General features: G+C 55.3%; 11 protein-coding genes across 11 annotated transcripts; 7 read left to right on the top strand and 4 right to left on the bottom strand.

The window, feature by feature from the left end:
* Positions 1 to 268: 268 nt before the first annotated feature.
* WHR41_02642 (uncharacterized protein) lies at positions 269 to 1,763 on the bottom strand (the record flags this gene model as incomplete). The annotated part of the gene is made up of 3 exons (XM_069371248.1): positions 269 to 862; positions 925 to 1,477; positions 1,537 to 1,763. The coding sequence occupies 3 exons, from the start codon at positions 1,761 to 1,763 to the stop codon at positions 521 to 523; spliced, it is 1,122 nt and encodes a 373-aa protein (XP_069231718.1). The 3' UTR covers positions 269 to 520.
* Positions 1,764 to 2,159: 396 nt separating this feature from the next.
* Positions 2,160 to 4,540, top strand: tah18 (NADPH-dependent diflavin oxidoreductase 1; the record flags this gene model as incomplete). Its single annotated transcript, XM_069371249.1, has 2 exons — positions 2,160 to 2,328; positions 2,533 to 4,540. The coding sequence occupies exons 1-2, from the start codon at positions 2,270 to 2,272 to the stop codon at positions 4,538 to 4,540; spliced, it is 2,067 nt and encodes a 688-aa protein (XP_069231719.1). The 5' UTR covers positions 2,160 to 2,269.
* WHR41_02644 (uncharacterized protein) lies at positions 4,467 to 5,896 on the bottom strand. Its single transcript, XM_069371250.1, has 3 exons — positions 5,757 to 5,896; positions 5,601 to 5,709; positions 4,467 to 5,550 (listed from the first exon to the last, which is right to left on the bottom strand). The coding sequence occupies exons 1-3, from the start codon at positions 5,839 to 5,841 to the stop codon at positions 4,620 to 4,622; spliced, it is 1,125 nt and encodes a 374-aa protein (XP_069231717.1). The 5' UTR covers positions 5,842 to 5,896; the 3' UTR covers positions 4,467 to 4,619.
* Positions 5,897 to 6,821: 925 nt separating this feature from the next.
* Positions 6,822 to 7,136, top strand: WHR41_02645 (uncharacterized protein; the record flags this gene model as incomplete). Its single annotated transcript, XM_069371251.1, has 1 exon — positions 6,822 to 7,136. One exon carries the CDS (start codon positions 6,822 to 6,824, stop codon positions 7,134 to 7,136), a length of 315 nt encoding a protein of 104 aa, XP_069232018.1.
* A 517-nt stretch (positions 7,137 to 7,653) lies between these two features.
* WHR41_02646 (uncharacterized protein) lies at positions 7,654 to 8,502 on the top strand (the record flags this gene model as incomplete). The annotated part of the gene is made up of 1 exon (XM_069371252.1): positions 7,654 to 8,502. One exon carries the CDS (start codon positions 7,654 to 7,656, stop codon positions 8,500 to 8,502), a length of 849 nt encoding a protein of 282 aa, XP_069231715.1.
* A 1,384-nt stretch (positions 8,503 to 9,886) lies between these two features.
* WHR41_02647 (uncharacterized protein) lies at positions 9,887 to 12,253 on the top strand (the record flags this gene model as incomplete). Its single annotated transcript, XM_069371253.1, has 1 exon — positions 9,887 to 12,253. One exon carries the CDS (start codon positions 9,887 to 9,889, stop codon positions 12,251 to 12,253), a length of 2,367 nt encoding a protein of 788 aa, XP_069231716.1.
* Positions 12,254 to 12,810: 557 nt separating this feature from the next.
* On the bottom strand, positions 12,811 to 14,668 carry WHR41_02648 (uncharacterized protein). Its single transcript, XM_069371254.1, has 4 exons — positions 14,151 to 14,668; positions 13,944 to 14,089; positions 13,222 to 13,884; positions 12,811 to 13,161 (listed from the first exon to the last, which is right to left on the bottom strand). The coding sequence occupies exons 1-4, from the start codon at positions 14,233 to 14,235 to the stop codon at positions 13,138 to 13,140; spliced, it is 918 nt and encodes a 305-aa protein (XP_069232019.1). The 5' UTR covers positions 14,236 to 14,668; the 3' UTR covers positions 12,811 to 13,137.
* Positions 14,669 to 15,828: 1,160 nt separating this feature from the next.
* On the top strand, positions 15,829 to 18,356 carry TPK2 (cAMP-dependent protein kinase type 2). The gene is made up of 4 exons (XM_069371255.1): positions 15,829 to 17,042; positions 17,109 to 17,362; positions 17,421 to 17,795; positions 17,851 to 18,356. The coding sequence occupies exons 1-4, from the start codon at positions 16,347 to 16,349 to the stop codon at positions 17,876 to 17,878; spliced, it is 1,353 nt and encodes a 450-aa protein (XP_069232020.1). The 5' UTR covers positions 15,829 to 16,346; the 3' UTR covers positions 17,879 to 18,356.
* Positions 18,357 to 18,907: 551 nt separating this feature from the next.
* Positions 18,908 to 20,398, top strand: WHR41_02650 (uncharacterized protein). Its single transcript, XM_069371256.1, has 3 exons — positions 18,908 to 19,315; positions 19,381 to 19,958; positions 20,028 to 20,398. Exons 1-3 carry the CDS (start codon positions 19,068 to 19,070, stop codon positions 20,165 to 20,167), a joined length of 966 nt encoding a protein of 321 aa, XP_069231820.1. The 5' UTR covers positions 18,908 to 19,067; the 3' UTR covers positions 20,168 to 20,398.
* Positions 20,399 to 22,789: 2,391 nt separating this feature from the next.
* WHR41_02651 (uncharacterized protein) lies at positions 22,790 to 25,023 on the top strand (the record flags this gene model as incomplete). The annotated part of the gene is made up of 5 exons (XM_069371257.1): positions 22,790 to 22,987; positions 23,070 to 23,630; positions 23,679 to 24,013; positions 24,076 to 24,390; positions 24,462 to 25,023. The coding sequence occupies 5 exons, from the start codon at positions 22,790 to 22,792 to the stop codon at positions 25,021 to 25,023; spliced, it is 1,971 nt and encodes a 656-aa protein (XP_069231819.1).
* A 135-nt stretch (positions 25,024 to 25,158) lies between these two features.
* Positions 25,159 to 26,503, bottom strand: WHR41_02652 (uncharacterized protein; the record flags this gene model as incomplete). Its single annotated transcript, XM_069371258.1, has 5 exons — positions 25,159 to 25,570; positions 25,649 to 25,703; positions 25,768 to 25,963; positions 26,018 to 26,192; positions 26,254 to 26,503. The coding sequence occupies 5 exons, from the start codon at positions 26,501 to 26,503 to the stop codon at positions 25,389 to 25,391; spliced, it is 858 nt and encodes a 285-aa protein (XP_069231675.1). The 3' UTR covers positions 25,159 to 25,388.
* Between the last annotated feature and the right edge of the window lie 258 nt (positions 26,504 to 26,761).

Here is a 26,761-nt window from a genome sequence, read left to right on the forward strand (position 1 = left end):
CATTCCGGCTTCGGCCAGAAAGCATCGAGGTTGCGGCTGCCATGACGCCGATCATGTTTTGCCCACGAGAACCGCGTCGCGAAGCATACGTGACATAATCAGCGATGAGAGCGTGCATTCATGGAACGAGAGCAAACAGGACGAAGGCATTTTCCGAGCATAAGGTATAATCTGCCGATGGTGGGCAACTGAGGCGCAACTGCTGGTGCTGCCACTACCTTTCACAAGCACACTTCACTTTGAACTGCGCACAAGTTTTGGAGCAGGATGCACGAGACAGAAGAGTCGATTCGCGACTTTAAAACTACACTTAATACACAATCACAGAATTGAATTTTTTCAGCCATGCATAACTAAATGCTGCCTGAGAGATCATCCTTTCGTTTCAATCGCATTCCACCAATTTTGGCAAGCAAAAAATTGTTGACTATAGCCAGTGCTGGCTGAGTACACGATGTTGCTGAAAGAGTTGTCTGTTGGCGGAAGTGGCACAACCCATTCGCGTGACTGGCCCAACCGCTTAAGCAGCAGTCGGGGCGTCAACGCTGGCGGAGCCCTCGGCGGTGCTCGGCTGAGCGTCAGTCTCGGCAGCACCCTCGAGAGGCGCGTTAGGGTCCTCGTCCTCCTTGCCAGGGCTGTCAATGGCGACCTTGACAGCGATCTCGCGGCCCTCAATCTCCTTGCCGTTCATATCGGCACAGGCCTTCTGCTGCACCTCCTCAGTGGGAAGGGTAACAAAACCGAAGCCGCGGCCCTTGCGGGGCTCGTTGCGAGCCTGGAGCTTGCGGATCATGAACTTCGGGATGGGGCGGAGGGCAATCTTGGCGGAGGTCGGCTGGTACTCAGCGAAGATCTCGAGGAGCTAGATGTGGCAGTTAGCATCATTGTACTCTCGCACGCGTGTGGTCTCCGAAATGTGCTCACCTTCTCCTCGCGAAGATCGTACGGGAGGTTGGCAACCATGATCTTCGTCTTGCTGGGGACACCATCCTCAGGCGGGCCCCGCTGCTTGCGGGGACGGTTGGCGTTGGTCTTGCCGGTCTGGCTTGGGTCGACGGTGAGACCCTCCTCACCAGCGTTGGCGGTCAGAGCCTCGTTGGTGGTCTCAGTCAGAGGGGCGGCCTGGCCAGGGACGTTGGTGGGCGCGCCGTTGGTCGCGACCTCGCCCTCGCCATTGACGGCGCCCTCGCCAGCCTGAGCCTTCTTGCCGCGGCCGCTACGGGCAGCGCGACCACCACGGCCACGGCCGCGGCCGCGGGTGGACTGGCGACGCTTGGGCGCACCCTCACCGCCCTCGGTGGTCTCGGCAGCCGGCTCCGGCTTGCGGGCGAGCTGGACGGAGACCTTGCGGTCGAGGATGGACTTTCCGTTGAGCTCCTGGATGGCGCGGTCGGCCTCGGAGGAGGTGGACACGTCAACGAAGGCGTAGCCGACCGGGCGAGTGGTGCGCGGGTTGGTGGGGATTGAGGTGGTCTCGCTGGGAAAGCACGTGTCAGCCGGGATTTGCCATCACTCCCATCAAAGGTGTGCACCTACACAAGGTAGTCCTTGAAGAAGTCCTTCAACTCTCCCTCGGTGGTCGCGTAGGCGAGGTTTCCAATGTACAGTCTCCTACCCTCAGCCGCGCTGGCGATCACGGCCTCGTTCTGGGACGCGTTGATCGGCTTGTCGCCGCCGGCGCCGACGGAGGCGCCCTCGGCGGAAGCGGTCGGCTCGTTGAGGGTGGTGTTTGCCATCTGGGCGGTGGCAGCTTCGACGGACATGATGATGATAGGTCTGTGGGTGGATGTCCTAGGAAGGCCTGTTGGTCTGCCTGTGAACGGTGCTTCGGGTGATTACTTGTCGAGGCCGCCCTGTTGGTGGAAACGGAATTGGCGAGAGTTGGTTGGGTAGCTACGTGCCCAAGATCCTGGTGTTGTGTTGGTAGAGGGTGGTGGTGATCAGATTGACAGTTGTTGATGACGGAGCGGAGGAAAGGAGATGGCTTGCGTTCAAATTTGGGCCAGGTCGCAACAGCCACACGGGCCATTCTGGGGGCGATGACGGCAGGCGCCGCTAGCCTGCTTTTGCCTTCCAGCGACGCGCGCGCGGTCCAATCAGCGGCAGTTGCGCACGCGACAACGGCGCATGAGGCAAACGAAATCTCGACCTCACACGCCCGGAGGGTCGCAAAGTGAGTCGTCCGCCACTCGTCACCTGCGCACGCAAACAACACCCGGCCGCGATCCGTGACAGACTCTCACCGCCCGCCTACACCGTCCGCCCCGGGATGAACACCGCAGGCTCGACGGGAAGCACGCCTGCTGTGAATGGAGGCATCGCTGCGAGGTACGGCAAGAGTCATCCTTCACCTCGCGCCTTCGCTGGAGCAAGCGCCGTCACATGCCTTGCTGGCAGCAATCGCGGCCTGGCCATGTGATGGCAATCTCGAGGCGCCGTAAAAATTGCTTCCGGCGCCTGAGTCATCCAGCGATGTCGACGAAACGATCGATCAGGTCAACCTATAGAGTCTCTGGCTGACTGCCTTGTCAGGTCTCAGCAGAAGACGCAAGACCGGACGGCGCTGATCTTGTATGGATCAGAGACCGGTAATGCCCAAGATGTAGCCGAAGAGGTCGGCCGATTGGCCGAGCGGTTACGCTTCGATGCTACCGTCCTGGATCTCGATTCTGTCCAACTCCGTGATTTGCTCAAGTACAAAATGATCGTCTTCGCCCTGTCCACTACTGGCCAGGGAGAAATGCCCCAGAATGCCCGCGCTTTCTGGAAGACGTTGCTCAGCGGCGCTTTGAGACCTGGTGTTCTCCGAAGAATGCGTTTCACATCTTTCGGTCTGGGCGATAGCTCTTATCCGAGGTATAACGTTGCCCACCGTATGCTTTGCGGACGCTTGTCACAACTTGGTGCAACTTCGTTCTGTGAGCGTGGTGAGGGCAATGAACAGCACCCAGAAGGCCACAGTGCTGGTTTCCGCGAGTGGATCGTTCAGCTCAAAACTGCCATGCTTGAAACGTTCCCTCTACCGGATAACGTTGAAGCCTTGGGCGAGGCCGAGTTCCTTGAGCCCAAATGGAAGCTTGCTCTAAGCCAAGAGCAAGATGGCTCTGTAGTCGCAAACGGTGAGGCACAGGGTACCGATCTTGGGACAGGGCGTGGTGTTGACGCAGTCATGAGCTCTACCATTAATGATTTGCCCGCCGTAGCCGTTGCATCTTCTACACAGGCAGACAAGGAGCAAGTCCCGCCCTCTACTCATCCTGTTCCTGTCAAAGACTCGTATTTGGCCGACCTTGTCGCAAATGATCGAGTCACCGCGGCCGATCACTTTCAAGATGTCCGTTTACTGGATTTCAGGCTAGACCGCCATTATGATTACGGTCCTGGTGCTGTGGCAGTGGTCTATCCGAAGAACTTTCCTTCAGATGTTGATGAGTTCATCAAGCTCATGCGTTGGGAGGAGGTCGCTGATCTTCCGCTTGATGTCGTTCAGACAAGGACAGATACTGGAAGCCAAAGTGTTGCACCGTCTCCGCTAAGGCACCTAAACCTCTCAGCCAGATCAACGACGATCCGATGGCTCTTAGAAAATGTCATCGACATCATGTCCATACCTCGACGTTCTTTCTTCGCCAATCTGGCTTACTTCGCGGGTAATAGCACCGAGGACGAAGAGTATCAGAAAGAACGCTTACTGGAGCTCGCCAACCCTGAGTTGATTGATGAGCTCTGGGACTACACGACGCGACCCAAGCGGACGATCCTCGAGGTCATGATGGACTTCACGACCATTCAAATACCCTGGCAATATGCTTTATCAGCATTGCCCTTGATGCGAGGTCGGCAATTCAGTATTGCCAGCGGAGGCGAGTTCAAGCAAGACAGCGAGGGACGAACCAGGGTGCAGCTCCTTGTCGCCATTGCGGACCCGCCCAGTCCCATTATCAAATGGCGAAGACGTCACGGCGTCTGCACGAGATACATTACAACGCTGCAACCGGGTCAAAAGATCAACATCGGCATGCAACAAGGCTATCTCGATGTGCGACCGAATGAGCTCGAGGCACCTGTTGTGATGGTCGGCCCGGGTACCGGACTAGCACCGATGCGGGCCATGACACATCAGCGTCACTTGTGGGCAAGGGAGCAAGGTAAAACACCATCTGGAAAACGTCTGCAGGGCGACATACTCGTTTTCGGCTGTCGCAGTAAGGAGTCTGATTACTTTTTCCATGATGAATGGAAGAAGCTGTCGGAAACCGAGGGGCTTCAAGAGTACACAGCATTCTCTCGAGACAAGGACGCGCCAAAGCAATACGTCCAGGACCAGATTCGCACCCAAGGCAAGAATATTTTCGAGGCTATTTACGAGCGTGGAGGCAGAATATACGTTTGTGGATCCTCTGGGAATATGCCTAAAGGTGTTCGTGAAGCTTTCTTGGACGTCCTGGCAGAACACAGTGGTAGCTTGAGCAGGGAGGAAGCTGAGCATTACCTAGACAGCATGGAGAAAGCTGGACGGTACAAGCAAGAGACCTGGTGATGGATTATTCATGACCGACCATACGAGATCAATGACACTTCCCATGTGGAACATACTCAATTCGCGTTACAAAGACTGTTCAGTCATAATACTTGATGACCTTCACGCCACCCACGACCTCTTCCTCTTCCCTTGCGCCGCCTTTGGCATTGCGATCTTTTGCTGTGTCCCAGTTTCCCTTCACTCGGGCCCTGACCCAGTCTCCCGCCTTCACTCCTTCTCTCGCGCTGTGGTCATCCCCTTTCAGGCCCAATCTTCTCAGCAGCGGGCTATCAAGCGTCTTCAGATCTAGGTCATGCGCTGGGCGCAAGAAATACAAGAGCCCCAAACGATCGAGATGTGCTTGGTCAGGTGGCGGTGCCACAACTCTGTGTACACTCGACTTCAAGTACCCGTTACTCCAAAACTGCAGCACATCCGCGATATTGACGGTAATGCTTCCGGGATAGGGCTTGACCCATTTCCACGCACCATCCGGCGCGAGGATCTGCAAAGCCGCGATGGACTGACGGAAGAGCAGAGTCAACGATCCAAAATCCGTGTGGCCCTTCGTGTAGACGTCTTGGAACTTGGCGTTCACTTCCGCAGAGCGTGCGTGGTAGAGCATATACCGCAGGTGGCAATGTGAAACATCGTCGTACCTATGGCCCTTCGTCAAGGCGCCTTCCGGCAACTCCAGCACGATCGCGATGAGCGTAAGCAGCTTCTGCACCGTATCTTGCGCGATGTGGCGCTGGAAGGACTCGATCTCCTCGCGGTGCTGCCGGATGACTTCGGGATGCGTTCGAGAAAGCTCTGGGATGAACTTGAAGACGTTGTACATCTCGATATTGTCTCTTAGACCTGGGAAAACTTCGATGGAGCCGAGAGGCCTGTAGCCTGAATAGTTGCCATGCTCAAGGTCGGCGCGGTAGCGAAGCTTCTCTTCTTCCGAGAGACTGAAGAGGTTCTTGGCGATGGCGAATTGGCGGTCGATTTGTTCTTGGGTCAAGCCGAAATTGGTGATGTAGCTGGTGTGGTATCAGCTGATACTCGGTGGACGGGTACCGGGGAAGAATACAAGAAACCGACTCTGTGTACGGCGTCGTCGAGCTGCTTTGCGAGTTTCTGCTTCCCACCTGGAGCGTCAATTTGGGATAGGTCGAGGGTGACGAGATCAGCCCAGTCGACTGACAATTTATCAGCTTGGATCAGTTGTTTCGCCGGGATTTCTTACGTTCAGATTTTGACTCTTCCGGTTGATGGCACGTGGGCAGAACGTGTGAGGCGGAGGTCGGGGCAGTCCTTGTTTGGGTCGCCATTCTGATTTATATTCGCTCACTCAATATAATTTGCGGTTCGAAAAATATGTTCTCTCGATTGACAATCACTGCACAGAAAGCAGCTCAAAAGATTGTAGCTCAAACAGAACGCCAACTTTAAGAGAAGCTCCGGCGGACTCTCCGACCACCCACCATTTCCCCTCATCACGATAGCGGATGACCTTATTGCCGAGATGCTTTCGCGATGTGCCAGCAAAGGAGCTACGTACCTCACCTAGCTAGCGTTTTGCCTTCCGTAGCGATCGCAGTGGCTGAAGTGAAAGTCAAGGTGGGGAAATGTCGGACCTGCATGAAGCATCAAGCACGCAATGCTTGGAAACGTACCATAACCCTCGACGCTGAATCACAATCGATTTCGTGATATGCACATTGTGGGGTGCTATGGGCTACTGCGGATATTCAGCCTGGGTTTGATCAAACGGGTCCGGAAGCTATCAAAGACTTACTGACATGTCGGCTTTGGCAAATGACTTGCTCTTTGCCTTCTGCTGGGCAAGCGATAATCTATCATTCAATATTGGCTAGGTGTAAAGACTTGAAAGATTCTCATTCTGTACTTAATGTGGAAACCGATTCGACCTAACTCTTGAAACGCAGGACTACACACAGGATGAACAACAAAGGTCAAGATCCCGCAAGTGCCGTTAATGTTCCTTACTTGATCTGCCCGACGCATTGATAGCCACTACAGGCTCTATACGGACGTTAGCACGGATGCCGAAATTAACGGATCCGGTCATCGCGATCACGCAAGATCAGGACATAGCACTTAGCCTTCAGCAGCACCATGCGCGCCGGAGTTTCACTAAAGGCCAGCATCATGCAAAAGATTGTCCGATATCTTCTTTAGATTGAAAGGTTTAAGGCACACGTGGGACCGTTTAGAAGCGTGTCCCGATACTCTTCTGCAACACTACCGACTCCATTCTCGAAAGACAAACGACTCAAAAGTGATCGCTATGGAGATTCCTGTCGTTCAAAACCAGTCGGCGAACCATGCTTCGTCCAAAGAAGCCACAATTGCAGAATCACCAACCACCTTATCCCTCGATTCTCGAGATGGAATCCAAAAGCAAGCCTCCCGCAAGGCCGACATCAGGATCCTGCTCTGGTACTCATTCGTATATCTCATCATGCGCACCCATGTGCAAAACGTCACAAACTCTGCCATCATAAACCTCGAGACCGGCGACGGGATTAAGGCTCAGCTGGGCGAACTCGAAAGCGAGCAGTGGGCCTGGATCATCAGCATATTAATGCAAGCGCACAACTGATGGGAATTGTTGGGCCGCAAGTGTACCAGTCGAGGTTCGGGCCGGAGTATAAGGTGAGCTATGGCACCAGTATTGGATTGTTGATTGGGGCTGTAGGAGCAATTGCCGTCACTTGGGTTTTGGTAAACGGGGGAGAAAAGCGACTGATTTCGCAGTTGGATGGTTGAAAGTGCCAGCAATAGGTCTACCATTTGCATCTTATTATCAAATTCCTAGTGGAAACGAGTAGATAGTCTCAATCAAATCCATGCCGGGAAACTGGATTATGACGATGCGGCCTGCAGTTCCAAGGTGTTACGGATCAAGGGGTGGTCCTTGGTCCACTTCTCACTCTTCCACCTTTGAGAGGCTCGGGTCGGACCGTTCCTCGACACTCCACCTCTGGACCGGTCTTTGCAAGCATAACAGACCCAAGACACCTCCTATATACCTTTCGTTTCGTTCGCTCGCGGTCACTCGTTGTGTGTTGCTGGTATTGACTGTGTCAAACGTCTTATCACAATCTACGAACCCCAACATGCGGTTTGAACAATGGAAACCCCAGGGTGTGACACAGTGCCTTATATCTTCGTCAAGGAATCTCATTGGACTCATGGAAGACGGTCAGACCGTCCTAAAATACCCACTTTACAAGACTGAAGACGCTATGGACTGCTTGCGTGAAGAGGCCGATCGTTACGGTCGCCTTGCACCCCATACAAATCTGGTCACTTATAAGGGGTTCTCCGAGGATGGTTTGCTCCTCGAGTACTGCCAACGAGGAGAACTGCATGATCTGATCCAAACTGCGGATGGTCTGACTGCAGACCAAAAGAAGACCATTGGGATAGAGATCGTCAGTGGTGTGATGCATCTTCATGATCAAGACTATATCCATTGCGATCTCAATGTACATAACATTTTACTCACCTCCGACATGGTTGCAAAAATTGGGGATCTCCAAGGCCAACTATATCGTCATGACGGTAGCGTCGAGCTGGAAACAATGTCTCAAGAGAATCCGAAGTCGCGCCATCCTTTCGCTGGGGACGACGAATTCTCGCCGAGGACCGACATTTTCGCTCTAGGTACATTGCTTTATCACTTGTGGCATGGACATCCGCCATTTCCAGAGTTGAACGAGCACACACAGGCGGATGAGATCAAGGCAAGATACTCGCGACGAGAATACCCTAGTGACATTGATCAATCCACCGCTATCGACGAAATCATTGTCAAGTGCTGGACATCAAGTTACAAAAACGCATCGGAGCTGTTGGAAGACATAGAAACCCCTGGCAACACAACACCATTGTGGTCGATCTGGGCATCAGTGTCTGAAATGCTCAAACGCGCAACTTCAATTGTGTACAGAGACACAGCGTGACATCTTCATGACCCGAGCCCAATTTTACAGAGACGACGTGTGGACACGAGGAAAGCGCCTGGCGGTCAAATGTACCATTGCAAATCTTCGAATGTCAAGAAAGTGTCGGAGTCGAAGCAAGACACTCTTCAATGTACGGTCGACTGACGGAAATCCACGTGCGCAGCCAATACCTTAGACTGCTAATGGGCTCAGCGGTGTCATACCGCCGGAGGGTCCTTTTTCGGAGATAGTGCCCCTCCTTGGCCGGACCATAAAGGTGAGCTATGGCACTAGTATTGGGTTGTTGGTTGGGGCCCTAGGAGCAATCGCCGTCACTTGGGATTTAATTTGCAGAGGAGGAAAGAAACGGATTTCACAGTTGGACGGCTCGAAGTGCCGACTATGGGACTATGACTTATGTCTCATCAAGTTTCCAATAGAAACGCGTACATAGCCTCTCCTGCTCCTCTTGAATTGGCCTCACGTAGCTGCGCGTCCGTGCATCAGAAAAGAAATCCATGGTCGGTAAGCCAGCGATGTGCAAGAACATGTACTTTGAATGATATGTACTATTAATGGGGTTAGGGGCGACGTCAGCTGCGTATCTCGGTGGCCTTCGAGTCCCAGGGGGGATTGCTCGAGTCAGTAGTCTCGCCCCTTGAATTCCAACAAAGGGTCTCCCTATTGGATTTTCGATATGAAGGTGGCGAGGGTTGTCGGTAGTCGAGCAGTCTGCTTCTCGCGGCAAACGTAGAGCAAACATGACTTGTGGAAACGCAGCTGACGGTGATGGCCAGAATGGCCCGATGCCGTAAAGTTTCGGCGGCAGCGTGAGCCGGCGTTTGCGACGACAGTGGCGGCGAGCCTTACATGATCAATTGAAGCGTGTGGCAGGATAGCCGAGCGAAGGATGACAGGCACTCGAGCCCTCGAGGCACTTTGCGGAGCCCGACCCGTGCACGCAACGGCTCGACCTAATCGACGGGCCACGGATGTCCACAGCGCTATACCGGTGCTAGAGGATAGGGCCGCCACTACCACCACCGCCTCTCCAGACGCTCCGTCGCTGCCCACCGTGACCTGCTCGTCACCGTTCGCTTGCGGCTGAATCGCCTGCCCGCTTGACCACACCGCGCCGCCGAGACCTGTGACCAGGCGGTCTGCTATCGTACCGCCGCTGACGCCCAGAACGACGAGAAGGAAGACAGGGACAAGGACAAGCATGACCCGGGACTAGGCCTGGACCGCCCTGACGTGATTCAAACACCCTGCCGACCATTCAAGAACCCTCCAGTCTTCGCACACCAGTCACGCAATCGGTCGGCCAGCTCACACCCAGTACAAGCCCGATCGCTCGTCACACATACACTGCGACCGCTAAGAGGAGGTTACTGTACACATTATGGAGGACGACAGTTGGTCGCGGCGCAGGTCCTCTGGCGCCATGGATTACGCTGCAGCAACCGACGACGAGTCGCCGCCTTTGTCGCGTATGGCGTCGCAAAAGGCCAGCCGATTCTACACCTCTCGCAACGGCAAGGCCGCTGCAACTTCACGGTCGCGACCACTGAACCAGTCCGGCTCAATGAGCAGTGGCCCCAGCATGCCCATACCAATACCCGCGAACCCCAGCGTGATTCCGGGCAACACTCTGCCTTCTGCGCCCGCAAGCCCTCCTACACCCGCGCCTAGCCCGACGCCCATGCAGCGACAACCGGACTGGAGTACCGCGGGACCCACCGAGGACATAGGAGATATCGACCTGGACGACCCGCCCTTGTTATCTGCTCACGCAAGTCTCGCCAGCTCGACCAAGGGTTATGGAATAGGATTCAGACACATGCGCGCCACGTTTGCTGACATGGACGGCGACGAGCGCCAGCGTATGCTCGCGGAGCTACTCAATATGTGCGACGGGAAACTGTTGGCGTTTGTGGCCAACTTTGTAGGGCCGAGGCTGAAACGAGATCCTTTCTCTGTTTTGCCTAACGAGCTGTGTTTGCGAATACTTACATTCATTGATGATGCTACGACACTTGCTAGGAGCAGTCAGGTCAGCAGACGATGGAGGAAGCTAGTCAGCGACGACATGGCATGGAAGAGCCTTTGCGAGAAGCATGCATACCGGCGGCTTAGCGACGAGGGTCATGGGCCTAGTACAAGGCCAGTTGTACTGCCTAATCCCTTGGCATCCTCAAGCTTACAGAGCGAGCACCGCTTTGCACAGCACTCACACCCGTACGGTGCACACATGCAAGGCTTTGGGCAGTTCAATAACCCATCCATTGCGCCTCTCTCGTCAAGCGCTCCCGACTTGACGCGGCGACCAAGCCCGATGAACGATCGTTCAGTCTTCCAGCAGAGCCTATCTGCTCGAGGCAGCACTAGGCGTGTTCCACAGCGACCGAAGACTGTCAGTTACAGATCACACTTCAAACACCGCTACCTCATCTCCAAAGCGTGGCGAGCAGGCGGCTCGCTGTCAGCGCACACCATTACACCGGACCAGGGCGTGGTCACATCTCTGCACTTGACCTCGCAATACATCATTGTTGCCCTCGATAACGCCAAGATACATGTCTTTAGTCCTCATGGCGAGCACCTTCGCTGCCTGCAGGGCCACGTCATGGGCGTCTGGGCCATGGCACCCTACGGCGACACTCTTGTCAGTGGTGGGTGTGACCGCGACGTAAGAGTTTGGGATCTGAACACTGGCCAGGCTGTTTTCCAACTTCGTGGTCACACATCGACTGTCCGATGTCTCAAGATTGCACCTTCGCGAGGCCCTGGACAGTCTGACCTCGCCATCTCTGGTTCACGAGATACCACCCTTCGCATCTGGGACATAACGAAGGGCGTGTGCAGACATGTCCTGGTGGGCCATCAAGCTAGTGTGCGTTGCCTTGACATTCACGGTGATCTCGTCGTCTCTGGCTCCTACGACACCACAGCGCGCATCTGGTCCATCAGTGAAGGCCGATGCCTCCGGACGCTGCAGGGCCACTTCAGCCAGATCTACGCCGTCGCTTTCGACGGTCGCCGCGTCGCCACGGGCTCTCTCGATACCTCTGTTCGTGTCTGGGACCCGCACACTGGCCGCTGTCTCGCACAGTTGCAAGGCCACACTTCGCTCGTCGGCCAGCTACAGCTCCGCGGCGACACCCTCGTCACGGGCGGATCTGACGGCAGTGTTCGCGTTTGGAGCTTGCAGACTCACTCGGCCATCCACCGCCTGGCGGCTCACGATAACAGCGTGACGTCTCTCCAGTTCGACGATGTCCGCATCGTCTCCGGCGGTTCCGATGGCCGTGTGAAGGTCTGGGACCTTGCGAGCGGCAGGCTTGTGCGCGAGCTAGGGTCTCCGGCCGAAGCGGTCTGGCGCGTCGTCTTCGAGGAAGAGAAAGCCGTCGTGCTCGCCTCTCGTGCCGGCCGGACGGTCATGGAAGTCTGGTCGTTTGCTCCGCCGCCCGATGAGATCGAGGATGCGGTCGTCGGCCGATTTGTCAGCTCGCGAAGCGGCATTGGATCAACGCCTGCGGCTCCACCGGCGCCATACAGAGATCCTTTGTACGGCGACCGGCCTACGTACGAACAGGACGGCAAGACTGTTATGGGGCAGTCCGATGCTGAGCAAGCACAGGCTGCGGAGCAGGACCAGGAGCTCACGAGACCAGACGACGTCTTGCCTGATGTCTATCCACAGGAGCTTGTGTGTGCTACCGAAGACGGTGTCGCGGGGCCTTCGACTAGCAATTCCGAGAGGTCATGACACTCCTCACGGCGAACAAGAGACAACTCCGGAGACGACATTGATTTTGATCCCGTATCAAAGGATGTATGCAGCCTAGCGAGCATCCTCTACTCGCGAACAGCCAGACCTAGCCACAGGCCCGCTATCAAAGCAGAGGCTTTTACCTGCAAGGTAACTGACGGCAGGGTCTTGGCACATGAAGAATCAAAATCCCGCCAAGCCCCGTATGGACGTGGCCGCATTGCGGACAATTTGCTATGCGCCGCAAGAGCGGGACACGAGTTGTTGGAACCATCGGAGAATTGTTGTCAATTGAGGAACAGACCATCGCACATGCACTTGGCAGCACTAGAATCCGTCGAAGGCGTTCTGACAGGCGTTTACTGAGGCCCTCACGAGGAGCATCTATGGACCGGGCATGAATTAGAGGACGGGACAAGGGGAGCTTTTGCAATTCAGCATCTTGGTAGGGAAACACGTCGGGCGCTCCATTGCAGTTGGTAGTTCTTTTTGATTGTTTGGCACCTCGAAGGGAGCTTTGCGCAGCCGCAAAGCTGCCTTTATCCGGGATTGAATTCGTTTTTGAACATTATTGGTCTTGAATTACGTTATGTGGGTACTCTATCTCGCTCTTCTGCCGGGCGATCTTGATCTATGGGAAGTCGAAATGGCTGCCGTTGTCCGCCGCACGTGTTTGTCCGCGCGTACTCCTCTCGATGCTGACGCGAACGCTTCGTGTGGTGCTCTGCCGCGATCCTGATCGCTCGCTTTGGCTCGTCTGACAGGGCCCGTTGCGGACAGCGGCTTTCATCGATACGCAAATCGGGGTCGAGGGAGGTAGGGTCGATTCCGGTCTCAGCTGAACCAAGTGACTGATGGTCGCTTGGAAACGCAAGGGCTGCTCAGTGGCCGCCAGTGGTGGGGAGCTGTGAAAGCGATTTTTTCAGCAAGAGTGATCGGTCTTCAGGAAAGCATTGTCAACTTACACCAAGGTAGACCTTAAAGGAGTCGTAGATCAACCACTGGAAGGCGGTCAGAGTGCCAATCATGGCAATGCGCACCGGCAGGCCGTTCCACAGCCCGCTGAACCCGATGTTCTTGTAGATTCTTCCGATCGCCTGGCCCGCGCCCTCGCCCGCCTTGCGGTCCGCGTTCAGCTTCGACACCATGACGTCCGCCGGGTGCGAGATCACCGCGCAGCCAATACCGGCGATGTAACCGCCGAGGAACGACACGCCCGTCTGCTGCAGCGTACCGTACGCCTCCTTAGGCTTGCCTAGCGTCGCGTAGATCTGCGCGACGGCGGACTCGAACGTCGCGAACTTGACCATGGTGTACGGGATCTGGCGCGCCCACAGCGGGTACAGGCCCTTGTACAGACCGCCAAAGCCTTCCTCGCTCACGACCTTGGACCAGCCCTCGCGCAGGTTGTTGGCGTACGGCGGGAGCGTGGTCTGCATGCGGACTTTGATCGCCTCAAAGGGGCAGAGGAAGATATCGGCGATGAACTCTGCGGTCGCGGACGCGCCGAGGTACACGATCGTCTTGGGCGAGTTGGGGAAGAGCTTCTCGCCGTAGTAGTATTTGAAGACTTCGTACGCGCCGTACTTGCCGGCGCCTTGGAAGGAGTAGCCGACGAATGTGGGAGCCTGGGATTGCCGGTTAGCGATCTGCTGATTGCAATCGTATGGGGAGAAGTTGGACGTACCCATCCGAAAAAGATGCCGCGCACGCCCTCACCGCGGATGATGGTGCTCCATGCTTGTAAGTTGGATTTGTAGATTTTGGGGTCGACTTGACGGCGGCATTTTACGAGATCGAGAGGTGTCACGGCGGTGTGTGTTGGGCCGCAAGCTGGGAGATGACAATTAGAAACCAGAGCAGGGCTGATAGCTTGGAAAGCGTATGCACACACCAATGATACCACCGAGAGTGCAGGCGCCGAAATAGGTGCCGCTGAAGAGCTCGATCTTCTTCTGGGGTTTGGGGACAGCAGACATGATGCTTTGCTGTATTTGAGAGGCTCCGAATACGATTTAGGTCCAGGTATTGGTCCCCAATGGCTAGAAACAAGGTATTCGCTGACGGTGTGGTCGGTCCAGATACGCAATGGGCACGTGCCTGATCAAGCGACAAAATACCAGGCGTAATTGGAGCGCGGCGACAAGGTGTATGAAGAGAGCTAAGGGGAGCGAAGGGCAAAGTGTAGTTTTCACAAGCAAGACACCCCCAGAAACCTTCCGCAAGATCCGGCGCGACGTTGTACGCGAGTCCACCGAGGCATTGGAAAGCGATGATGCATCCACGCCGCCATCGTCATACCTCGTCCCGTTGCGACTTATCGCCAACAATCAGCGACTAGCGCGGTCGTGCTAAAAGCTTATGCGTGCCTGAGCCGGCCGGTCCGGTTCGAGGCTTCCGGCTTGTTTTCCGGGACGAAGCGTATCAAGCAGAGCGTGAGTCTCGACTTTGTGCATTATTTCGAACCGTTCCGCAACATTGCCGATGCATGCAAGGTAAAGGACAGATAGAAATAATCCGCCATGACGCAGTTGCAATAGAGGGGACGTGCGGCCACGGGTCGCCCCTTGTGTGTCGAGTCGTGACTCCGTTTACGAGAGCAAAGTGTCTGTCTGTCGGGCAGTATTGATTACGCGCGGGTAGTAGGACAAAAGCGACAAGCCAGCGACAATGAGACGTGTCAGCATATCATGCTTGTATGGACAGCGTGTGTTAGGTCATTTGTAGTACTGGGGAGCCAGGGGACGTCTAATTAGGCTCGCGGTTCTTGCTCGCTCCTTCCTGTCCCTCAGCGCCCGAAATCGCTGTCAAGTCCTTCTCGCCGACACAGAGTGACTAACGTATCCTAACGCCAGCCTTTTCGCTCACCTCTCAACATGCAAGGATGAGCTGCGAAATCGATTCCTGGCCCTATATCTGCACTGTAGTAGCCATTGATGTTCAATCACTTCTCACACGAGCAACTTGTGCCCTGGCCCAGAGCTTGCCAGTACAATTCCGCAGAAGCAGTCTCGACCCGGGTGGAAGCCCTGTCTTGCGTCCAAGGCTGTTGCAACTTCGGCAATACATGATAAAAACATAACATGGACATATCGCAACCTCCATAGTTCTATTTCTCGCGATGAACAAAGAAAAGCAGCTCAATGCATCAACAATCAGCGTTTCATGTTCATCGCCAAGGTTCGCAAACATCTGGCATTTCCGGGTCCTGGAGATGCGACAATATCTCAGACATTCCCGGTCAGCTCCCAGACCAAACCTTTGCGCCGATCAGACACGAATCGCAATTCACGAAAGCGATCCTGCCCAAAGTGATGCGAGCGATCTACTTCAGAGATATTCGCATGCCTCAGGCAACACATCGCCGTCCTCACAACTCTCTGGGTGGCAGGGTGGAGCTTGCGGGGAAAGACCTGGCGCTCTAGGCTTTGAAGGCTGGCTTGGAGTGGGAGGAGGAGCAGCAGCAAGAGCAGCCACACGGCGAGATCGTGAGAAGAAGCAGCGACAAGGAGCTAATTTTGTAGTGCCCCTCCCGCCCCTCGTCTTCTCCGTCCTGCTCTTCACTTCCCACCACCTGCTTGTCGTCGCACCGCCCACAACCGCTGCGCATCACCGCCGCCGCCTGCCCCGTCGCCTCCCCTCGCCCAGCCTCGCGTTTCCTGACGCTCGGCACGAATGCCCATCGCATTCCTCACCCTGCTGCCAATCACCGTAATCGCAAGCTTCCTGCTACCTGCACTCAAAGACCAGCTGCTTCTGCTGCGCCCAATCGCCCGTCTTTGGCCCATTGATCCACCACCCCGTTGCTCTACCCCGCCAGCTGTCTCCACTCGCCGTCATCGCCCAAGCACCGATCCGCCGGCCGCAGCAGCAAGCCAGCGCGCCAGACGTCTCGCTCAACGGCGTCCGTCTCACTTGCGCGGCCGCTCCCGCCCTGTGGTGCCTTGCATTATTCGCTCCAGCACCTGGTAGCTCGCGCCAAACACCGCGCAGCTCCACTGCCGCCGCCGCCGCCGCCGCCGCTGTCCTCTCCGCGGCAGCTGCTTGTCGAGCACGCCGCTCCTCCCCCAGCCTACGCCCATCCCCCCCAATGCCCTCGCTCGGCTTCCTCAAGAAGAAGCGCACCAAGGACTCGCAAGGGTCCAACGATCCCAACGACCCCCAATCGCCTGGCCTCGAGCGTACCACCACCGGCGGAGGGTCGCCCATTACACCTGTGACCTCCAACAAGAGCACCAAGTCCGCCGAGCAGATGAATCAGCCCAGCCAGGCGTTCGCCGGCCAAAACGCCTCCGCCAACACTCAAAATGTGCCGTCTATTCGGAACCTGATAAATGGACCCAATTACGGCGACACTAACGCGGGATCGCAGCATGACAGCGCCTATAGCAGCGGCACGAACAGCTCGGTCCAGCACAATGCAACGCCGCAACTCAACATCCCAGGTCAAAAGGGCACCGCAAACCCAACGCGTGAGACCAAGGGCAAATACACGCTTGGTGACTTCACCCTTCAGCGCACGCTAGGGACTGGCTCCTTTGGGCGCGTACACTTGGTGCAAAGCAAACACAACCAGCGCTTCTATGCGGTAAAGGTCCTGAAGAAGGCGCAGGTGGTGAAGATGAAGCAGGTGGAACACACAAATGACGAGCGCCGCATGTTGCAGCGATGCAAACACCCCTTCCTGATCACTCTCTGGGGCACATTTCAGGACGCCAAGAACCTGTACATGGTCATGGATTTCATTGAAGGCGGTGAGCTGTTCAGTTTACTGCGAAAATCACAGGTGCGAAGCTTCCAAGGTTCTCTGATAAGCTGTTGTCTTGTTTCATGTGCTAATCCATGTCCATAGCGCTTCCCCAATCCTGTCGCAAAGTTTTATGCCGCCGAGGTCACGCTGGCACTGGATTATCTTCATAGCATGAACATCATCTACCGTGATCTCAAGCCCGAAAACCTGCTACTCGACCGACACGGACACCTCAAGATTACTGATTTTGGATTTGCGAAGGAAGTGCCGGACATCACCTGGACTCTTTGCGGTACGCCCGATTACCTTGCACCCGAGGTTGTTAGTTCCAAAGGCTACAACAAGAGCGTGGACTGGTAAGTTGCTTATTCATCCATACCCGCAATCCACGCAGTTCGCTCACGAAATCACCAGGTGGTCCCTCGGTATCCTCATCTTCGAAATGCTGTGTGGTTTCACGCCCTTCTGGGACGCCGGTTCACCACTCAAGATTTACGAGAATATTCTCAAGGGCCGCGTGAAGTACCCGCCATATATTCACCCAGACGCCCAGGATCTGCTTACGAAGCTCATCACGCACGACTTGACCAAGCGTCTTGGTAACTTGCACGGCGGCAGCCGCGACGTGATGCAGCACCCATGGTTCGCCGAAGTCACATGGGAGAGGCTGGCAAAGAAAGACATTGACGCGCCGTATGTGCCACCTGTCAAGGGCGGTATCGGTGATGCAAGTCTTTTCGACAAATACCCCGAAGAGACTGAGCAGTATGGTCTGCCAGGTGATGACCCGTGAGTCACCCTTCCCTCCAAACTGTAATCTTTGCAACACTAACGGTTCCAACAGGCACGGCAAACTCTTCACTGACTTCTAGATTCTCTGCTTGACATCTTGCTTGCCCTCGCGCTCCGGATCTCTCGAGACGGGATTGCAAGATGATAGCGGGATCTCCCACACTTTGACGATGACCTACGAAACGAAAACCAAAAATCAGATGAAAAGCCGCTAGTGCCGAAGAAAGCATCGAGAAAATCGACATCTATGATCAACCGATATTTGCAAAGCTCCCTGCACGCGGTGCTACTACAATGGGTGAAGAGCAAGCTTCCGGGGGACACCCGCTTGCCTCCGGTAGAGCATCATCACACGGAGATCGAGTCTCTGCCATTAAGGCAAATTGCCGGTAGAAGGCAAGAGGAGGAGTAACGCCAGGGCCGTGATTCTCAAGGCTTGAGCATCCACACTTTCAAATCCGTAGCTGTCATGGCGTCTACCTTGTATTAGTTGATTTTATTCTTGCTTGCATGTTGAAGCTTTTCACAGAGGGAATGCAATTTCGATGTTTTCATCCAGTCCCTCGCCATTTCCCATGCTTCCGTGTTGCTTTGCATGTGACTTCACCGTCCCGAGATCCGCCCTCCCAATTCACGATCTGTACGAGCTTACCTGCGCTGCGGCAGCACGCTTTGGGCCTCGGAGCCCTATCTTTACAGGCGAGCGTAAGCGAGGCGGGGCAGCTCAGTCTCACTACGTACCGCGAGGTGTGTTGCACCGATCACCCGAACAGTTTCACTTTTTGGATCTGGGCGTGTAAGTATGAAAACATCATGGGTCTTGTGGGTGCGAGGGTGAGATCGCTTGTCCGACTTCCGACTCCCGTAAACGAACATGTCCTCAAAAGTACCTCGCAGCTGAGTCTACTATCGGACAAATCACTTGCTCTGCGCCGCAACCGAGGATCTCACCGGTTCGCGAGTACTGACGAGGTGGGGTCTTCGCTGCATACCACATGGGTGGCTCGGCGGAGCCGACAGTTGATAGCCTGAATCCTTCTTCGGGTTGCACGTAGGCAGCAGCGTTGCTGTGATATGTTCCGTGTAACTAGTGTGATTTGTGACAGGCGAGGTTAGTGTCGCGGGGTTCCGCAGTAACTCTCACGAGAATAGGCGACTTGTACTTTTTGCTCCTCTCATACATACTCACAATTGATCAAACGCCCACTACTGCACTTGTTTGATATAATCCACCGGGACCACAATCGTTCCCACGCTCTCTCTGCAGAGATGTCTGTTCCTCCCGAGACACCCGACGGGCACACCTCGCTGCTCGGCACGAAGAGCATTGATTTCTCCAAGCCATTGGACCTCAGTGTCTTGAAAGACAAAGTCGCGATCGTCACTGGCGGCGCTTCAGGTATTGGCCTGGGAATCGTCAAGGCGCTCGCAGAAGCTGGCGCATGGGTAGCAATTTGCGATTGCAATGAGGCACCGGGGAAAAAGGTTGAGGGTGAATTAATCAGCGAAGGACATAAGTAAGGTCATTTTCTGTTCTTGCTTTCTAGCAACGATGTTTGCTGACACTGCTGCGCCTACGAAGAGTCAAGTTCATTCTCACGGACGTCACGTCGTGGGATTCGCAGCTGGCCGCCTTCAAAGCCGTTCTCGACTGGACATCCTCGCGTCTTGACATTGTCATCCCGAATGCCGGCGTCCGCGGAGGACTGTCCAAGCAATCTTTCACCGATCTCTCGCCTTCAGAAGACCCACCCAAACCTCCCACGCTTGCACTGGAAGTGAACCTTGTGGGCGTCTACTATTCCGCAATCCTCGCCATCCACTACTTCAACGCATTGAGCGCTAGCCGCGGTGCTCAAGATACCTTCAAGCCGCAGCTGTGCTTCATCTCGTCCTTGGCTGGGTACGGAGACTTGCCCTGGTCCGTAGACTACGGCGCCGCAAAATGGGGTGTCCGAGGAATGTGGAGGGATTTGCGCGGGAAGAGAGGCGTGAATGGGCTTGGAGGCATACAGGCGAACTTGATCGCGCCGACGTACATTCGGACGGCGATGACTGCCGATTTCGTGCAGGCGGCGGAGGGAGCTGGTATCAAGGTTGGAGAGGTGGAAGATGTTGTGGCGGGCGTGTTGAGAGCTGTGGCTGATGGCGAAGTTGATGGTGAGTTATGCAAGGGAGCTCGTATTCATTGTTTAAGCGTGTGGATGCTGACTATTCGGTGCCCTACAGCAAGAGCGATCGGTATTCTGTCCGGGCAAGGCAATGCTGGCTCCATGAACTTCGATCTCGAAGACGATCCCGTCAATCATGATGGAGGTAAAGCATTGCTTGAGGCGGTTCAGGCGGGAAAATTGGGTCCTGTATTCTGAGCGGACGAGCTAGCTAGATGCAAGGAATCGAGACAGGTTGACCGACGTAGGTTGGACCGGCCACACGGCGAGCTCGACAGGTAGTACGAGCAATATACTCAACAGCTTTGCTGCAAGAGGACTCGATTTCTAGCTCGTTCTTTGCCCAACTACTTATCTATGTTATCCGCGTAGTTACTGTTGGCCATGGTGCGTCTTGTGTGACAAGAGTGCAAAGTAAACGGTACCAGAAATCTCGTCGCGGCAACTCCGTAGCAACAATTAATGTACGGCGTTGCGCTCTGAGTAATTACGGTCTCGCATGGACAATGGAAACGTATCTGGCTGAATGCCGTGCAATTGACTGTTATTGTGATGAGGGCTGTAGTGCCCTTTTTCGGCTTTTTCTTGCTTTCAAACACATTCTAGGTTCCACAGGCAGGCTTTGCAAGTGCATTGAGAGGCGTGCCTCCGCGTACAGGTCTGCGACAACGTTCAGCAAGGCCTGAATATCCCTTAGGAGTGCATTTTCGCTTTGTCGAGCCCTACTCGACCGGTTATGAGTTCCGCAGACGTCGGCCTTGGCACTCACGTGACATTCGACCTCACTTCATCGGAGCCGGCGCCGAGGACTGCAATGACGTTCGTATCGCACGCCAAAGGTGAGCATTGCGGCGCAAGTTGCGCTCAAATCTTCCGTTGCATGCTCCCGGTATCGCACAACAAAAGCGCCTGGTCCAATGAGCTGCCCTTCGGAGAAAACTCCTGTGCAGCTTAATTCGCTGTCAAGCTGCAAATTCGAGCTGATCTAAGCAAGATTCGCCCAGCATTTGCGCGATCGCCGCTTTTCACAGATCCCGCGGCTGTGACTTGCCGGCCAAGGTGAGGTGACAAGTACCAGCAGCTCGGGGTTATCTCCTCGCGCGTGAGAGCATGTCATTGGAGACTGACTTGCCAACCACGCACCGCAAGAATTCCGCAGCGACCAGGTATGTGAGACCGGTACGGAGTGGGGAGGCCAGGCGGCATCAATGCGGGCCTTGGCGAGAGTGCACAATCTCAAGCATCGCGCAGCGTGTAAATCGTCGTGCTTTCGTGTCTCAAACCGTCCAGGCGATTTCACCAGCCAGCCAGATCCGTGGATGCGTACCGTCGCGAGACAGGTGTTCAGTCGCGCTTCGCTGCTGCAATTGCGATTCCGGCGGCTGCGCTTTCATGACAGATGAATAAGCGCATGGATTGCTTGCGTGCGCTAGCGTACTGTAGTAGGTCGGCCTTGATCCAGTAGAGCGGCCGAAGCTGGGTATGTACTGGTAAGGCGCTTATCCGCAGGTGCTGTCACGACCAACCCGGCGCGCAACCATTGCGCAGCAACGCATAAGAGGCCATGAGGTTGGCGCAATCTAGAGGAAGAGGCGGAGATGGGACACACCAAAGGCGGATGGCGGAAGGCAGGCCGTTTCTGGGCACTCAGCGGGTCGCGCTCAGGGCAGAGGACGTGCAAGGAAGCGCGAGACCCAGGGCCATGCCAGACTGTGGTGTGTTCGGGTGTCAGTCACGCCTGGCTCGTCAGCTCGAATGAGCAGGCATCCCATGCGGGCCAGAGAGGATGTATATATGGTAGTTGCAGAGCAGGCACCTGATGTCGGCGGTGGTGCTACTCGGGGTCTCGCGAGGGCAGTTGTACGATCTGCGATGGAATGCCCGGTGATGCGCCCTGCGGTGTTCGCCTTGACTCTTGATCCGCAAACGACGATGACGGCGTTGAGCTGTTGAGCCGATCCACATTGCGTTTCCCTGTTCCGTAAACAGCCTAGACTGTCCCGAGGGCTGAAGGCTCGTCCTGTGTGTTGCCATGCTGGCCTTGGAGATAAGTCCGCACGTCGCTATCTGGTGAAGTTGCAAACGTGCGGCCCACAGGGAGGAGAAACGATTTTCGGGCGTACAGTATTCTAGACCCGCACGATGTCACCTGATGAACCCTCCCCTTTAGAGTCTGAGCCCCCAGATTTTACCCACGCAATTTTGACGTCTTCGAGGACTCCCTGCTTGGATCCAGGCTGTCGGTCACTGCACGTCTACCCGCTTCGCCAGAAAAGTAGTGCGTTGCGCCGTGGTCAAGCGTGCCGGTTGGCCTGTCACTTTGTCTCTCCATCGCCTCCGTCTTTCGACACTGCGAAGCCTCACCCACGGCAGCCGCTCCCTCTGCCTCATGGCTGTCGGACAGCCCAGCCGCGACCAACTCTATCTCATTTCCAGGCTGCGGCACTACCGTGACACCACCCGCCAACTCGAGAGGCGCAAATAGCACTGCGCCCAACCCATCACGGCCAAGACCCGACGCGCCACCACCAACCTTTGCGCGCTGTTCTACCGGTCAACAACTAACGGCACCTGGCGCCGCACACGACTTGCGCTGGGAGGGAAGAGGGCAGTCTTCTTCCCCGGAGGCGACTGCTGGCAAGGTCGTCGCCGGTCATCTGCCAAAGCGTTGATTCACGGGAAAGCGGGGCTTTGACCGTACCTGACGGGAGACGATGGTCGGCAACCGAAAATCGCCATCTAATTTACCTAGTTGCTGAGATCAGCGTTTCACGCGCGCTTGTTGGCGTCGTGCCTCTAGTGGAGCGGTAGAGGGAGCTAATGGCGAACGAGGAACGACGCGGACCAAGGCGGCTTGCACCGAAGCTTCCTCCAGTTCCATCGTCGACTTCGAGCTCTTACACGCTCGAGAACCGCTCGCAATCGCAATCGCAGGATCTCCAGAATCTAGGTCCCCCTAAGCCTAAGCGTGCGCAAGTTAGAGCCGCGTGCGTGGCGTGCCAACGCGGCAAGGCCAAGGTGAGCCCAACCCACACGCACATGCCAGAATTGGCAGATGTGTCACACTCACGCAGACATGTCACTAACGGGAGGCGAATAGTGCGATGGCGTGCGGCCTTGCTGTAGCCGCTGTGCAAGGAGGGGCCATGTGTGTGAATACGATGTCGAACCCGACACTTCGCGGTCGATATCGATGAAAAGAAAGAACGAATCTCTCCAGGGCGAGCTTGATCAACTCCGGCAACTCCTGGAATATATCCGCACCCGGTCCGAAGTCGAATCCATGGAAATCTATCGGCGGGTCCGAGTAGCCGTTGATCCGTTGGACGTCGTAGAACTCTTGAGGGGTGGTGACCTGCTATTGCAGCACGGTGTTCCGGATGGCTCGGCTGGAAGCGAGGCTCCAGCCTCTGGTCTGGGGAACCTGGACATCAGCGCGATGGATAACAGCTCCATCAAAGTGCGTGCTCGGCCTTGGACAAAACTGGCCGGCGACGGACTGGTGTCTGAGCTCGTGTCTTCTTTCTTTGCGTACGACAATGGCTTCTACCTGGCTTTTGTTGACCAAGAATGCTTTCTTGATGATATGCAATCAGGCGACATCGAGAATTCCGAGTTTTGTTCTCCACTGCTCGTGCACGCAATATGCGCCCTTCGATGCGTAAGAAAACTCAACCGCACCATTCAATCCTTACTAACACTCCTCTAGTCGACTTCTGAAAGAGCCAGACTTTTCGGTTCTCTCCAGGGCTTTGATCTCCGGGAGCGATTCTTGAACGAAGCGAGACGCCTTCTCGACAAGTCGTGTGGCCGACGGTCTTTGCCTACAGTGCAGGCACTCCTGATTCTCTATACCTGCTGTACTGGGCAGGGGCGGGACAGAGGTGGCCTGCAGTATCGCCTTGTGGCATATGAAATGCTGAAGCGGCTACAAGTGAGGTTAGAGGCGAGGTACTCGCGACCGGGGATAGCGGACGAGGCGGGCCGGCATAAGTATCAGAAGGGAATTTCCAGAGCTCTCTGGGGAATCTTTTGCTTTGAAAGGTACTATCACCCTCCTTTCGTCTTGCCAATAGACGTCGGGCTAACCGATGCGCCACTCACAGCATATCTGCGTCCGCATACCTGCAGCCATCTATGGTCCGAGCGCCGACAGTCCCAAGACGATTCGCTGACAACGGGAGCATCGATCCGGCGGTCACGGGCAACAGGGCCTCGCAGCCGGAGCCTCAGTTGTCGGCATACGTTTTGAATGCCACTTGCGACTTGTCGGAACGTTTGTATGAAGCGATGACAGAATATGGCACTAACGGAGTGGATTCGAGAGTCAGACTCTACCACGAACTGCGCCAGTGGGCCAGCAGCATGCCATCGCTGATACGGGCAGACACGAACTTCTGCCCGGAGACAAGCCTGCTCAGGTGAGTAATTTCCAGGGCCGGACTCGCACCTACCTTGCCAAACACATGGGACTATTTCTGACAGTAACCAGCACATATGAGGACATGTTGGTGTTGAATCTCTTTCGCCCACTTGATCCTAGCCAGCGCCTCCCTGACGATCTTGGCACCTCCGGCCTTATCTGTTTACACCACTGCAAACGCACCTTGGAGACCTCTGAGAGGTATTGGGAGGCGTGGCCCGCGGATGATTACTCGATCATGAACCTATACCCACTGTACCATGTAGCCATCACGCTGCTGCACATGCTACACGACGATCAGAGCCATGATCTGTTCGAGAGGGTTTGCGCCCTGCTTGCGCGTTACGCAGATGATTTCCCGCTCGCTCGGTACATCCTGCAAGCGCTCAAGACCATAGCCGTGCGCCTGCGCCTGCCCCTGCCACTGGGCGTGGCGGAGAGCTTCCGCAACGTGAATCTGTCCGCTTCCGAACTAGCCGACGTGCCCGCGGCGTTCGTCTTGCCGGCACACACGGAAATGTGGGATGTGATTTTCGAAGAAAGGGTGGGAGGTGAGGACCCAGGGGTCCCGGGTGTGGAGATGGGGGAGCTTTTAAGCCAGTGGACGGATCTTGAGCAGCTCTCCAGCTAGTTTGGGGCTTTTGGGTGGGGATGAGGTAAGGATACCGTCATGCGGACAGCCGAGCTGAGTGGTTGGTCGTTTAGTTGATGACTCGAGAAGCTGATATGCCTAAACGCTTGAACGGCAATGGGTTCGTGAAACGGGTTTAGCCCTGTCCTGAAAAAGGAAACATTCTTTGCAGCCCAACGCACCCAAGCAAGGGGCGAGCTTATTGTGGAACCGCTGAAGTTCAATCGATTCTTCTGTTGCAGCTAGCCTGGAGTAAAAAAGTCCAGATGTGTGTAAATCGCGATGCCTGACAACAGCAAATTCCCCAAAGTTGAACCCTTATACTCTCTTATGGTTTCATGCAGCAGGTCTATCACGGACTCAGCTCATTTCAAGAAGCTTCCGCCTGTCTTCGCCAGTATATCGTCGTAGTATGGCTGGAACGCTAACCAGCCTTTCCCCGGCGTGCCGACCTGCTCATAGCTGAATCTTGCTTCATCTTCAGCGATGAACGTTTTCTTGTGCCCGCTGCCCTTCTCTGCAGCATCGACGAGCAGTTGAGCGTGGCCTAATGCAGTGTCAGCATGGACAACAAGGTGATGGCTTACGGAGAAAAAAGGATCACGGAGAAAAAAGGATCACTCACAAGTCTTATCAAGCGAAATAAACCAGAACGCGGCAGCATCGATGGTCTCGCCAGCCTGAGGCGGTCAGCATTCCAAGGTCTTCTCATCAATGAAATCATAGGCCCGGGAGAAGGCATACAGTGATCAAGCCATGGTTTTGCAAGATCGCAGCTTTTCCGTCTCCAAGACACTCTGCAATCTTCTTGCCCTCTTCACGATCTAGGACGACCCCGCCGAAGTTGGGATACACCGCATGGCTCTTGTAGAATCGCAGACTGTCTTGGGTGATCATGTCAAGTTCGCGACCAAAGACTGAAAATGCCTTGCCGTAGACGCTGGACAGTCGTCAATCGACAAGAACGTTAAATTGGTCAGGTACCACAACTGACCTGTGAGCGTGGCATGCAGCATGCACATCTGGTCTCGCTTTGTGAATCTCGGAATGGATGGCGAAGGCTGCGGCGTTGATGGGCTCATCACCAATGACGACCTGGCCTTCTTCATTCACAAGAATCAGATCGCTCACGCTGATGAGTGAGAAGTGTTTCGATAGCGGGTTCAACCCTACCGCGGTCTAATCAGAAACCTTCACACAGGGTCGTCAAACATTCACGAATCAACATACAGAAGTGGTCTGTTAGAATTGGGTCTCTGACACTGATGTGTCCCGCGACGCCCTCGTCAAATCCCCGTTCGGCAAAGATCCTATAAGCGGCGGCGAGGTGCTGCTTGCGGTACAGGCGCTCCTCTTCGAGAGAATCAAACTTCGGATAAGAGCGAACCTTGAGTGGTTTGCCGGATGTGGTCTTGCCCAAGGCTCCAACAGAAGCGTTGCCAGAGGACTCAGAAGTAAGTGTGGTTGCTACTGGGGCCATGGTCACAGCTTCGAGCAAAAAATCTTGGGCGTGGGATACAAATTATTCCGATTACGGCAATGCCAATAGAAACTCAGATGTCAATTATGGGCTTCGTTCGCGAGGATACAGGCTATCTCTGAAGTCGAGGTGGTTATCACTGTGTCCGAGAGGCCGAAGTCGCCACTGTCCCCGCAAGCTACATGTGGGGCCCTTGAGAAGCTGTTCGCTCAAGGTAGATGCGCCGCTCTTCTTTTGTCCGACGCCTATCTCGCAGCC

This window comes from Cladosporium halotolerans (genome assembly GCF_011745625.1).
Source record: "Cladosporium halotolerans strain TM138-S3 chromosome Unknown Sca6, whole genome shotgun sequence".
In the NCBI taxonomy this organism is placed as follows: domain Eukaryota; kingdom Fungi; phylum Ascomycota; class Dothideomycetes; order Cladosporiales; family Cladosporiaceae; genus Cladosporium; species Cladosporium halotolerans.

What these genes read in the sequence shown, in the direction of transcription:
- WHR41_02644 (XM_069371250.1), bottom strand. Translation starts at nt 5,841, where the DNA reads ATGGCGACCCAAACAAGGACTGCCCCGACCTCCGCCTCACACGTTCTG. An exon ending in GGAAGAGTCAAAATCTGAAC is followed by an intron (nt 5,710 to 5,756) that starts GTAAGAAATCCC and finishes ATAAATTGTCAG; the next exon opens with TCGACTGGGCTGATCTCGTC. An exon ending in GTACACAGAGTCGGTTTCTT is followed by an intron (nt 5,551 to 5,600) that starts GTATTCTTCCCC and finishes ATACCACACCAG; the next exon opens with CTACATCACCAATTTCGGCT.
- WHR41_02648 (XM_069371254.1), bottom strand. Translation starts at nt 14,235, where the DNA reads ATGTCTGCTGTCCCCAAACCCCAGAAGAAGATCGAGCTCTTCAGCGGC. An exon ending in CACTCTCGGTGGTATCATTG is followed by an intron (nt 14,090 to 14,150) that starts GTGTGTGCATAC and finishes GTCATCTCCCAG; the next exon opens with CTTGCGGCCCAACACACACC. An exon ending in GCGGCATCTTTTTCGGATGG is followed by an intron (nt 13,885 to 13,943) that starts GTACGTCCAACT and finishes CGGCAATCCCAG; the next exon opens with GCTCCCACATTCGTCGGCTA.
- TPK2 (XM_069371255.1), top strand. Translation starts at nt 16,347, where the DNA reads ATGCCCTCGCTCGGCTTCCTCAAGAAGAAGCGCACCAAGGACTCGCAA. An exon ending in GTTTACTGCGAAAATCACAG is followed by an intron (nt 17,043 to 17,108) that starts GTGCGAAGCTTC and finishes CCATGTCCATAG; the next exon opens with CGCTTCCCCAATCCTGTCGC. An exon ending in GGTCTGCCAGGTGATGACCC is followed by an intron (nt 17,796 to 17,850) that starts GTGAGTCACCCT and finishes CGGTTCCAACAG; the next exon opens with GCACGGCAAACTCTTCACTG.
- WHR41_02650 (XM_069371256.1), top strand. Translation starts at nt 19,068, where the DNA reads ATGTCTGTTCCTCCCGAGACACCCGACGGGCACACCTCGCTGCTCGGC. An exon ending in TTAATCAGCGAAGGACATAA is followed by an intron (nt 19,316 to 19,380) that starts GTAAGGTCATTT and finishes GCGCCTACGAAG; the next exon opens with AGTCAAGTTCATTCTCACGG. An exon ending in GGCTGATGGCGAAGTTGATG is followed by an intron (nt 19,959 to 20,027) that starts GTGAGTTATGCA and finishes GGTGCCCTACAG; the next exon opens with CAAGAGCGATCGGTATTCTG.